Raw genomic sequence first — 13,234 nt, 5'->3', positions numbered from 1 at the left:
AGTTGAAACTGTTATTAAAGACTTTCTTGTGTTTGTATCGTGTGCTATCAGTTTGTTTGAAATCTCATGTGACTTCGTAGTGCGCAAGATGACGAGGCAGAATCGAAAATTAAACGAGACTTACCTTAAGTCGATGTTTGACTGGGATTCTGCCGAGTCATCAGTAGCACAAGAAGTCACGCCCATACCCTGTAGAGGTATTATAGACCCACCCAAACTTCTTGTGCTACCACTCACCTGATCAGCACACTCAAGGCTTTAAAGACTGATCATTCGGGCGGCTGGTGCTTTCTCACGTGACGTCTTGTGCTACTGATGATTCGGCAGAATCCCAATCAAACATTGACGTAAGGTAAGTTTCGTTTGATTTTCGATTTTTTCGGTTGAGGTTTACGCGCGTGTTCGTGTCGCTCGCACGAGCATCACAAGCCTTTCGCGAGCCTGCTCATTTGTCAGCGTTTCTCTTTGCCTCATTTTCCAATGCGTACGAAAACAATATTTGATGATATTCAAGCTTATTCTGTGCTCGATTTTCCGTTAACAAAACCTCCACTGAAGAGTCAAAGTAGAACAAGAGAGTCGGAAATCTGCAACGCGACCGCCATCTTGGAAGTTTCAGGTAAGCTAAATTTATTGATGAATTTGAATCGGTCCCACTGATAGTTCTGGGCTCTTTTAATTTTCATTTTCCCATTGATTTTATAGGTGGTCAGTAGGGGGGTTGGTAGGGGGTCAATAGGGGGTCAGTTGACCTGGGGTCAGTGTTTTGTCGAAACTCTGATTACATAGCTATCGCTCGTTTCAAAGTTTATTTGCACAACCCTAGCACCCGGTGAAAATACATCTTCTGTTCAGGTTCGGCCTCTCAACATCTGCACGCGCTTCGATATGGACGTTTTTTGGAAGGTTTCTTGGTTCCATCTTTTGATTTTCTTCCATTGTGTTTCCTATGAAAAACGAACGGCTGATAACGGGAAAGGAAAAGTGAATTTTAGGTTCATGTCTGCTTCCTCCGCCCTCATGTATTAGCAACTCCTTATATTTTCCGAGGAAATGTAGATAAAAATTGAAAAGGTGCAATGATTGTCGTCGTTCGGTCATACTGAAAAGATTGCACTAGTCCAAAAAAAATAATGGGTGACTTTTTCATCATCAATATTGAAATGAGAAAATCTTGCCAAATCTAATGATCGGCGCGCGCGGGGTAGGGGATTTGCCCTCGGCCCCTGGTAATTGGCCCAGGGGGGGTAATTCCAGAAACGTTGAGTGGGGGTGTGCGGCCCACTTCCCAAAACCCTTACCCTCTTTATGACCAAAATCTGCTTTTTTTGCTACCCTATTTATGACCTGACCAAAAATTCGATAGCCTATTTATGACCGTTGCGGTTGACACAGTTTCCCTAAACATACGTTATGACGGGTTCTTGTTGAGGGTGTTATTGATAAATGATCAAAAAGAAGCTTCTGCTAAGAAACATACCCAGTTCAAGACTAGGGTGCTAAAACCTTACCCAATTTATAACCAAAATGGCCAAAGTCCATACCCTATTTATGACCCAAACGGCTACCCTTTGGCGCCTCACATACAGATACCCATATAGCCCATATAAAGAAGTACCCCACGCCCGGGTAATTGGTCACGTTACAACTTGTGTGACATTTTGACGAAGCTGCTGGTGCAGCTTTCGTTGTGTAAACGGCCCGATAAACGGATCCCGAAGTTTATTTTGTGCGCTGTGCAAGATACTAAAAGACAAGCATCAAGCATAAAACAGAAGTAAAGCCAATCATTCATCGCAAAACATAGTTCCATTCAAGCGTGTCGTGTTCCTTCAGGTTCATTTCCCAGTGATGCAACCGGCAAGTGTTCGTTGTTGTTGTTTTTCAAATTCGGGCATATAGCCCTCAAACTCCCAGTAGTCTTGGCAGTAGTACAGGATTCAGTTGCCATTAAAAGGTAATGAAAACTTACGATTTTCTTCTTCTCCTAGTGCTACCTCTGGGGCAGAATTTATTGAAGGGTCAGGACGATGGCTACGATTAATTTCTGCAGACCGGCGCCATTATTTACTTTTGGAGTCTCGCAAGTCTTCAGAATTGATCGACTTTAACGCAACCTTCACCTCAAAACTGTATCTAGAGTGTACACAAGTATTAAAGGAAGCTATTTACCACTACTCAGAAGGTCAACAAACGAACCTGAACAGAAGAAGATGTATTTTCACCGGGTGCTATGGTTATGCAAATGACTTTGACACGAGCGATAGCTATGTAAACACACTGATTGTGGCAGATTTTAATCTGTTCTCGCGTGCAATCCAAGGAGCAACCACCGGTTTGAACTTATAGAACGGTTTATTAAGGTATGAAATTTACTGTGATGTGCTTTTTAGGCATCATTTAGAACCAACTTTTGAGATTTTCCCCGTCAAATTTGGCTAAATTTTAGTAGGTGATCAAAGGCCTCGGAGTAGGGTGTCTTCCAGCCTCGATGGTAAGCTTAGAATTTTTTGAAAAGTTTCCATATTTCGTCAGTCAAAGTAATGAATGTACCTTTAAATTCGCACGAAAACGAAATTCCGTGAGCTGCATTTTAGGCGACGTAGCACGCTTCACAAAATCGGTGAATTTTACCTTTCTGATCACGGTCGGCAACCTCAGTTCGGCCAAAATTCAATTTTGGCTCGTAGCAAAGCAAAAATAAGGAATTGGAAAATAACAAATAGCTTTTTTATATATATATGTGTGAAACCCTTTTCTCTGACAAAAAATGAAGGAAAAGTATTTTTGGTCCCGAAGTCGAGTGGACTGCTCTTAGCGGGACTGCCACTTAATTAATGTATATTGAAAATTAAACAATAACGTATAAATTCGTTAGCCGGGTAACTGTAACCAGACATACTCGAGACCTGCAACAAAACATGACGCTATGAAAACCTATCATAAATGTGTATGCAAAACATGACCCGCGCACATGTAAAAATGAAATAGGAATATGGTACATTTCATGTTTATTACCCTCCTGCCATCGTATGTTGCTCCTATGTATTCGTATGTAACCAGCGTATTCGCATATAACCTGTTTATTACCGTATGTGTCTGTACGTTCTCGTATGTTACTCGTATGTAGTCGTATGTAGTCGTATGTTACTCGTATGTACTCGTATGCTACTCGTATGTACTCGTATGTTACTCGTATGAACTCGTGTGGTGTTTTAGTCACGATCATTAGTTTGACGTGGTTTAATGTTAAATCCAAAGCTGGCAACAGAATAAGAACGAACTATTCCGTGACGCGACGTGAATATTTGATAATTCAATTAGTTCTTGTTTATCAGTGAAATGAAAATTTGCGGTTTGAATAAAACAAAATCGTTCCTCTTCCACTTTTCAGCAGATATTTAACTTTTAAATTCCATTTATCTCCAGTAGTGAGTAAAAAAAATACACATCGTTCGTATATTTTCGTGGAAACGAAGATATCTTGTTGCATACATTGGCGAGGAAAACAAAAGTATGAAATTACAAACGTTGGCAAGAAAAGTAAAATTATCACATTTGCTACAAAATAAACTAAACTCAACATAAAATACCACAATAAAGTTCAAACCTTCTTGACAAACGGTAATTGTAAGTTATTTTTGGGCCTTGAAAGAAAACACAAACATGAAACATACACACTGCTAAGATTATGTGTTATCAAGTTTTTGTCTGCTCATATTCTGCAAAGAGTAAAGGCCCAGGACCTGCGTGACTACTGTATCAGAGCCGTGAATTACCCTCTTCACTATCTGAGATTGTCTCACTAGTTGTTGCTTGTTGCTTGCTCAGACACTTGAACGTCTTTAATTAAACCGGCACCAATCAAGGCAAAATCAAAACATCAAAGTTAACTTTAATTTTTTTTTGAAAAACGTAGCTTGCAACTGCAAAACTTGCTTTTCCCATTAAGCGTCTTCCCTGATATAATCGCCTACTTAAGTGTTAGCATATTTAAATTGGACATGATTTGCTCTCCTTAGGATGCAGTCAGAAAGTCGCAAGGCTCATCGCCAAATGTAATATATTTTGCTTAAATTATCCCGACCCTTCTGAGTTTGAAACTGAAAACACGAGAGTTAGTAATAACTCTCATTAAAGGATTATTGCCTATGTATACTTACACTTTAAAACTGGTTCAGAAACCTCCTTACAGTTTTCTGTCACCAGCAGGTTATTTTGTCCTTCCGGTCCAATCCCCTGGTTGGAACTTGCTGCTGTGATTTCTTGTTTCAAGTCTTTCGAGGAAGTGCCGCTACTTTCCTTTGCATCGTCACTGGGAAACAATTTGCTAGGTTGCATTTTGCCAGAACCAGAATTTTTTTCGTTTAAAATTAATGGTTCCGCTGCATCGGAAATAGCCAGGTCACTTGCTGAGGTCTTCATCAAGGTGGTCGGGTTACGTTTTGGAATATTGCCGTTTTCGTCGATCAAGCTGGTGTGCCCTTCTAACAGATCGCCTATTTTATCTTCCTGTTTAACGTCAAGCTCCTTCTTATCTTCTTGGGTGAAACTGTCAGAATCATTCGTTGCCAAGCCTTTGTGAAAAATAGGAGAAAAATATACTTGTAAATTCGTCCATTCGTTTGTAAAACAAGTGTAAAACGGTTCTTCCAATCAGAAAGTGAACGTTCAGAATCAGAATGAATATGAATTAAGAATACCTAAAAAAAGAGCTCTAAATAAAAGAAATGAAAACGGAAGAAAATATCACATGCAATGTAATGGGATAGTAATGTAATGTAATGGGATAGAGACTGGCTGCCTATGATATAGAGTATGCAACCTCTGTACTGAATCTTGAACGCTCAACTGAAACACTCTCTTTTGGAAATTGCCATTAAACTGAAAAACATGGATGAATATTATTTTCTATTCTACAGTGGTATAGGCATTGTGATAATCGCTTACTTTTCTCTTCTAAAGATATCAAATTTTCTTTCTCGCTGGTGTTATGGCTTTCAACAACTCCCACTACTTTAGATTTGATCCTGTTCTTTTTTCCTCCTACTTTTGCAGCCAACTGGTGGTCACCTTCTTTATTTGAACTCACTGTATCGGACAACAACGCATGAAGCTCCGTTGCAATTGTTCCACTGGAGGAGCCCGTTTCCGGGTCTGTGGACGTCTTATCTTCAGGCACCTTTTCGTTTGCTTCGGTTTCTTTTGTGGCATTTTCCTGAATCTCGTTTACTCCAGCATCACTCGTTCTCTGGACTTCAATGTCTACCAATTCATAAAAAAAGAGAAAATGGCTATTTCTGAAAGGATTTCATGAACAGTTATGCGTTACGCAGCGAAAACTGAATTGCGGTGCGTCAAACTTAATCAGTTAAAATTGTCGTTCGTTATTCTACAAGAAAACCTTTGGTGCATGGACAAGAAAATACCATGGAATCCTAAACTAAAATATTTCCTAGCGAATATATGGATTACAAAAATATATACAGCTCTAATATGAAACAGGTTTTCAAAGAAGAAAAATCAAGTATTACTACATCTGATAGATAGCTTTGTACTTGATCGCAGGGTACCCGGCCGGCTTGTGTTGAGCTAGAACTCATTTCTACACCTGTGTTGGAGCCTAATGCAATGAGACCAGTTGGGCAAGTCTCATCAGAGGAAACCTTAATTTTAATCCCTAATTCCTCATTAGTGAAACTAACCTGAAAGATCTGCCTGGTTTACTGTCGTCTTGAAATCTTCGTCAACCTTACGAGGTTTACTCGTTTCATCTTCACAGTGATCGACAGCAACAGAGTCCACTTCCAGAGACCTCTTATTTACAGCTAAAGGTGGCACGTCTTTCTCTTGGTTTTCTTTTAGGGATTTCCTGAACGAAATATCCTTAAGATCTTGGACTTGTTGATCTGTTGGGAAAAACAGCAAACTTCTGCTATAGTTTATGAACAATAGGACGATACACATCTGACCGTGAATTGCGTCGGTAGATTTGTCTGCCATTTTTCATTTCAATTACCTGTTGCTGAGCTGTAGGTAGGTGCAGCATAAGGAACAATACTGAAAAACCATAGTGATGCAGTGCTATTAACTCTCCATTTATTCAAGAAGTCAGAAATAAGGAGAGTTCTTTACGATTGAGGGGAACAGAGCTACCCTAATTCCCCGTGAAGAGATTCCCACAGGCACCCTACGCGGCCCGTTGAAAAGGCATGGAACCTGCGCGTAGGTGGTCTTCAGTTTTGCATGCTTTTCTGGGGTCTAATCATTACTCACAATCTTCTTAAGGTGACACTCCTAATTTCGAGCACAAGCCGAAATATTTTGAAGTGCGCCCTCCTTTCGACAAACATTGGTTGCCGCTGGAACGACGAGATTTGTTCAGTCCGTAAACTGGAAATCAAACTATAAAACTTTGGAGGGGATTAAATTTTGTTAGCCTTCGAAAGAATAAAAGGAAATGAAATGCTTGCCAATGGGCGATTGAAATTACTTGTATGTGAATTTTTCCAAAGCGTAGTTTACAAGAGAGGTCTTGCAACTGTAAGAGAGCTCTACTTGGAAATTTAATATATTCATATATACCGTGACATTTAGACTGTACTTGTCTGAAATACCTGTCTGATGGGTGAGTATTTCAGCATCATCGTATGATGGGGAAAGATCGTTGTTTGCTGCCATAGCAACGGTGTCCTCTGTAGTAGGCGATGAACTCAGTAAATCTCCCTGACTATTTTCTGGTTCTTTTGGTTTGATCAGTAATTTCATGGAATCACTGATGCAGCTATCAACGTTGCTGTTTTCGTCACGAAAAACTTTAGAGGTCTCTTGAATAACCTCTAAGGTTTGTCCATCTTTGGAGATCTCGTTCAGAGATTTGGGGCTCAATTGTCCAGTAAAATACGGGTTCTCAGGTTCGTCATTTATGTTGTCGGTGACAACGATGCTGTCTGTCTTTGGCGTTGTTTGAGTGAACATTTCCTCCAATCCTGTTGAATTAAAAGGGTCGTTGACAGTTTCAACAAACGCATTACAACAACAACAACAGCCACCGTAATAACAACAACAGCAACATCGATACAGTTTTGTCAGTGTAAAGGGCAATGCAGTGTCGCAAGCAGGAAACGTAATAAGTGCTTCGATCCCACAACAATTAATGGCACCACTTTGGTTTTAGATGGTAAATTAGGCAGACTCTGCATGTAGTCTGTAGTTACGTTTGAACTTACCAGACTGACACTTTTGGTTGGATCTGTCATTTTGAACACGTGTGGAGTCTTGCTTATTCTCTAGAAGCTCTTGTGTAAGGCGGCTTTCAACTGGACTTAGCACGGAAACATTCATTGCTGTTTCACGAGGAATGGACTGGACAGCAGCTTCCTCTCTCTTTTCCGGTTGTTGCATGGTAAATCTGTCAGTATCCAACCTTCTACTGGTAGTTTCGATGTCTTGGTCGGATATTGGAGGCCTCTCTGTGGGTGCATTTTCACCATCCTTAGGGTTTGTTAGAGTGACATCAAATGGACTGTCATTGATATCTTCTTCTTTGAGCTCATTCGCGACGTCTACTTTTGTGGTATTTTCTCGACTCTCAGTTGCTGCAGCATCACTCCAACTTAGGGATGCATGCTCTATCAAGTCGTATGAAACGAAAATGGTTATTTCTGAAAGGAAACTTCGTTAATGGGTATGCCTTACATAGCGATCAGGGAATTAGACTGAATGATACTAAATCAAAACATGTCAGTCGTTCGTTGTACAAGACAACCTTCGGTGGGAAAGCAAATAAAATGGAATCCCCAAATTGAAATATTGCTTAGTAGCAATTATATAGATTGCAAGAATATGTGGAGCTTTAACATGGCACTGAGTTAAAGGGAATCAAGTATTCCTCCTTATCACGGATAAGTTTGTACTCGATCGCAGGGTACTCTCCAACATTTGTTGCGCTACCCTAACGTTTAGCTGGACCTCATTTCTCTACACCTGTGTGGAACCCACTGCAATGAAACCAGTAGGACATGTTTCAGCCGAGGAAACCACAGCTGTAATCACTGACTTCTCATGAGTGAAACTAACCTGGAACATCAGTCCAGTCTATTGCTGTCTTGAAATCTTCATCAAGTTCATCAAATTTGCTTGTTTCATCTTCAAGGTGGTCGAAAACGACAGACTCTACTTTCAAGAATCCCTCTTTTAGAGATGAAGATGGCGCTTCTTTCTCTATGGTCTCTTCCTGGGATTTGCGGAAGGAAATTGTACCGTCAGAATCTTGGGCTTTGTGATCTGTTGTGTAAAACAACACAATTTTCATAAGATGTAGACCTCATCAGGGGGAAGGCGATGCATACGCGGCGGCCGTGAACTGCGTCGACCAAATTTGCCTGGCATTTTCAGTTCAATTGTTATTGTACGTGGGTACGGCATCAGGACAAATAGTGAAAAACCACAGCAATATAGTGCTTTTAACTCCTCATTGATTCAAGGAGCCATATCAATTTTAAGAGGTCTTGAGGATGGAGGGGAGTAGCTCTACTCTACTCCCATACCCATCCAACCCACCTCTTTGAAAACGTCTGGAATCCTCGCGCTCGTGGTCTTCCGTTTTGCATGCTTCTTCTTGAGCCTGATCATCATCTTCAAGCCTTTCAAGGACAGCCTCTTCACGTTGAGCACAATTAGTTAGATTTTGGTCCCTGCTCTCTTTTCTGTAAGCATTGCCTGCTGCTGGAATGGCGAGATCAAGTCAATAAAATACTGGAAATCAAACTGGAATTTTGCAATTTCTGAAGTAGGTATAATTTCGTTAGCCTTCAAGAGAATACAAGAAAATGGTAATTAATGGCAGCTAAATGGCAAATTCACTAACACTAGTGGAATTTATCCCAAAGCTTAGATAGAGAGGCCTTGCACTTGCAAGAGAGAGGGCACAACTTGAGAATATAATATAATTTGTAGACTTCAAACTCCTGCATATACACAAATCCTGTATCTATTAGAAATACCTGTCTGGTGGGTGAGCATGTCAACAGCAACAGTGTCTTCTGTAGCAGCCGACGAACTTAGAAGATCTCCATGAGCGTTTTCTTGTTCAATGGAATCACTGTTTTCGTCATAAAGGGCTTTAGCAGTCTCTTGAATAACCTCACAAGTTTCATGTCCATCTTTAAAAGCCTCGTTGGGAGTTTTGGGTCCAGTAAAATGCGTGTTTTCAGGTTCGTCATTTCTACTTTCAATGATTAAGGTGCTGTCTGTTTTGGGTGTCGTTGGAGGGGACATTTCCTCCAGTTCTGCTAATAAGAAAAGTTTTGTTACCAGTTTTAACAAACGCATTACAACAGCAACAACACCTACAGTAGCAGTAGCAGCAGCAGCAGCAGCAGCAGCAGCAGTAGCAGTAGCTGAAGCAACAACACTTTAATGGACCGTTGTTGCATGCAATGCTAGCTGTGTCCCAGAAGGGAAACGTACTAAGTATTTCGAACCCAGAACAATGGCACGACTTGATTTATGATGACAAGTTATACTTTAAATTTTATCTCTAGCTACGGCGTTGCTTGGTTACGTTACGTTAGCCTATCGGTACGCTTTTTTATTCAACTTACCATACTGACACTTCTTGTTGGATCTGTCATGTTGAACACCTGTGAGGTATTGCTGATTCCCTCCAAGCTCTTGTGTAAGGCGGTATCCAGCTGGACTTAGCATGGAAACACTCAGTGCTGTTTCCCGAGGAATTATAAGCGTAGACTGGACAGCAGTTTCATCTTCCTTTTCCGGTTGTTGCAAGGTTGTCGCAGTATCCGACCTTTCACTGGTAGTTTCAATGACCTGATGGGATATCGGAGGCCCTTTTATTTGTGTAGAGTCTTCATTCTTTAGGCTGGCTGGAGCCAAGTTAGATGGACTACCATTGATGTCTTCTTTCTTCTGGACGTTCTTAAAGGTTGTAACATCTCCAGACTTTACAGGAGCCTGTACATTGCCCTGAGGTGGGCTGGATGTTTCTATTGTGGGGGCATCTAACGTTTCTGTTGATATATAAACGCAGAAATTTGCTTTTTTTTTCAGCTGGTGTTCGCTTTCTGGATAATATGAATTATACTTAGCTCTTATTAACCGAGCAGGAGGTCGTTGACCGAGGTCGTGAGTACAGACCTCATTGCGTTCGGTCTGTACTCACGACCGAGGTAAAGATTCTCCCATACAGACCGACTAAGCTTGGTTTAAATAAGATGTTTATTTTATGGCAAACAAGAACAATTTAATTCGTTTAATTTGTAACTGGTTTGCGCTAGCTGAAATTTTGCTTGCGAACTTAATTCTGCCAAAGTTTGCCGCGGTTCTCTTTACTTCTTTTTCTCATCAGGCTTTTTGGCACTTCCATAAATAACTATTGTTAGAAGAAAATTGTCAATATGTTTACATTTTAGTTTTAGTTTCACCGCAAAACATTACCGGTCTAGATGCTGGTCGTAGATGGAAAAATCTAGACCGCTTTCAATATCGATTTCAACCAATCAAATTCGTGAATTCGGTAGTTCTCAGTCCTTGTGAGACACAGCCATATAATAATGTACAATACAATACTTTATTATATGGCTTTGGCTTGTGGCCGATATAACGCGCGCTCTGATTGGCTAAGAGCGAGATCTGAGCGGTCATTATGCAGCCGTAATGCCCACGGGCCGATTACGGATTATGCAAATTAGGAAGAGTCCGACTCTGAAAATTCAAGCGCATTGAAGCGATGAAAGTCGATTAAAATCAGTAAGAGAATGTAAGTAGCTAAAAGTTAAGAGGTATTTCCTTAATAAAATTTATATAGATGACTTACCAGCCGGTAACCTTGGCGGGCACTAGTGAAAAACAATCAAAGTTTGCTGAATCTTAAGTTAAGCTAAAATCGTAAAGTGTAAAACACCATCGCCAGATCTGTCATGCATCCTGAGCAGAACACCGAGGAAGAAACTTATAAGTTATCATGTTAGTCACAACAATTACCGAAGTATTGAACTCCGTCAAAGTTCTCATCAAATAGATTCCCTCGCTTTAACACAAACAAGTGTAAATCAGCTTCCAGGATCATCAGATGTAAACAATCGGGCGGTTTCTGTCAGTAGCAGTGTTTCTGATAACTGCAGACGTTCACAAGGCTTGAAAAGTTCATCCATAAATCCCAGAATGAAGAAGGCGAAGATCTGTTGTCGAAAGCGAATGCGAAGATCGAGTCAAGCTTATTTTGAGCAGTGTATTCTGAAGAATTAGTATTTTCTTTCACCGAAAGACCGTTGGTTGGACAATTTTGAAGCACTTTCTGTCACTTTCTATATGCGTTGACGTTTCGCCACAAAAGTCGGAAAAACTCCCCCATCAACTTGTGGTACCACGATACTAAAATACCTTTTTGTGACAGTCACTTTTCCCGTAAAGAAATATGTGTTTTTAACGGAATACGTAATACAGTGGTGAAGTTCACTGACTGGGTAGTTCTGCCCTGGGTTTGAGACGATGAATGAATCGGTAAACGCGCGCATCGCCAGATTTAAATTGACGACTTCCGCTCGAATGATTTTTTTCTTTATTCATGAGCCATATAATAAACAACTTAATAACCTCGACCGTTCGGTCGTTACGGGAAAATCTCAAACCTCGGCCTACCGTATTGACCTCGCTATCGCTCGGTCAATACGGCAAGGCCTCAGTTTGAGATTTTCCCGTAACGACCCCACTCTCGGTTATTAAGTAGTTAGTAATGTACAATTACTATCTAGATCTTTCGGTCGAACGGAAAGATCAATGGACAAATTATTGCACGAACGGACGAAACAAACAAACAAAACAAAAACAAACAAACAAACAAACAAAAGGAGAGCAAAGGATCGAACAAATTGAAATTTTGTAAGTGCGTAATTCATATTCACTATCTCTAAGAGTAACGTTCTGACCTGCACGTTTATGATACTTGTTGAACCAAAATCTGCTGAATTTAAAACCTTGGCCGAAGGGCAACCCTAATTCCTGTTCCATGAAATGAAATAAATCAATTAGTTATGGATGGACACGTTTTATAACTTTTGCCTGTTATATTTTTTATGGTGAAGTGACAACTATCTGATAAAAACCTACTCCAAGAGCTCCAAAGCAAGCTATTGTTTAGAGTTATACCCAAACTATACTTGTGTAATTCATAATTTGATAGGTGAGTTCACCCGCTCAACTTTCCCTTTGCATATTTTGTGCTCCGTTTCTCAGGTACGTGGGAATTAGTCTTAACTTGCTATTAAGGCAAATGTACTTATTTTTTTTTTATTATTTCTTGTTTTTATTATTTTTTTATTACCTTGGTAAGAAAGTTTCTGAGTTCTTCTTCAGAATTCATAAAAAACAAGGTGTCATCCTAAAATGAAATAAAATCAAATCAAAAATGGCAATTCATACTTACAGCAACTTTATTGACTTACCAGTCAGCATCAATACACACCAATCTAGTTGACCCATCTTTGTTAAATAGTGAAGGTGTACTCTCAGTATCAATACGAGACGTGTTTCTGCTGTGATTTCATGATGTTATTTATTACTGATAGACGTGCTGCCTAGGTCTTTAGGTACAAGGCTACTTGCTATACACATACATGCGTCTTTCAGCTAAGATATCTTCGTAGCACTACGCTGGGTCAATTTGATTTCTGTCACGTGTATAAGAAAAATTTTCACCATTCATTCTATAACACCGGGATAAAATAATCATTCAAATAGCTCGGATACCTACAGTAGAGTGGAGTTTAGCTTATACCTTTACCTGTCAAAGTCTGAACATGATGTACCGAAATGAAATACATCTAAAATTCACGATTCAGTACCAATAGGTAATTAGTTCCGTGACGGAAATTTTCAGGTCACCCGATGAAGACAAAAATATTACAATATTAGATACCTGCTCTAAACAGGGCAATTAAAGATTGGTATGGCTGCTCTAAATGTGAAGTTTCCAAGAGGAAATGTATCTCGTTCGAAATTGAGCTGTTAGCATCGTTACACCTGCTATTGGCTGTTCCTGCTTTTGTAACATTTTGGAAATTTGTACGACATGTAATGAGCACTAACAAAGAACTTACATGAACAATGATTGCTCGGGATGGATTCACAGAAGAGTGAAGATTAGTACTCACAGACATAAAGAAGAGGAGCGTTCCCATTGAAGCTAATGCACAACTGTATGACTGTCTATTGA

At 40.0% G+C, this 13,234-nt stretch overlaps 2 protein-coding genes across 2 annotated transcripts in view; one reads left to right on the top strand and one right to left on the bottom strand.

Annotated features, from left to right (window-relative positions):
* The window catches only part of LOC145466162 (uncharacterized), a 1,170-nt gene extending 1,164 nt beyond the window's left edge, over positions 1-6 (top strand). Inside the window, exon 1 of the mRNA XM_081449924.1 lies at positions 1-6. This exon is cut by the window's left edge and continues 1,164 nt beyond it. Coding sequence (XP_081306050.1) covers positions 1-6 — 6 coding nt within the window.
* LOC145465416 (uncharacterized) overlaps positions 1-13,234 on the bottom strand; it is a 33,593-nt gene that overhangs the window by 16,835 nt on the left and 3,524 nt on the right. Inside the window, 11 exon segments of the mRNA XM_081449198.1 lie at positions 4,164-4,577; positions 5,074-5,265; positions 5,706-5,909; positions 6,618-6,989; positions 7,230-7,631; positions 8,080-8,286; positions 8,563-8,757; positions 9,006-9,290; positions 9,606-10,031; positions 11,925-12,021; positions 12,344-12,400. Coding sequence (XP_081305324.1) covers positions 4,164-4,577; positions 5,074-5,265; positions 5,706-5,909; positions 6,618-6,989; positions 7,230-7,631; positions 8,080-8,286; positions 8,563-8,757; positions 9,006-9,290; positions 9,606-10,031; positions 11,925-12,021; positions 12,344-12,400 — 2,851 coding nt within the window.

This window comes from Orbicella franksi, chromosome 13 (genome assembly GCF_964199315.1).
Source record: "Orbicella franksi chromosome 13, jaOrbFran1.1, whole genome shotgun sequence".
Taxonomy (NCBI): Eukaryota; Metazoa; Cnidaria; class Anthozoa; order Scleractinia; family Merulinidae; genus Orbicella; species Orbicella franksi.
This window is presented reverse-complemented; position numbering and strand designations above follow the sequence as displayed.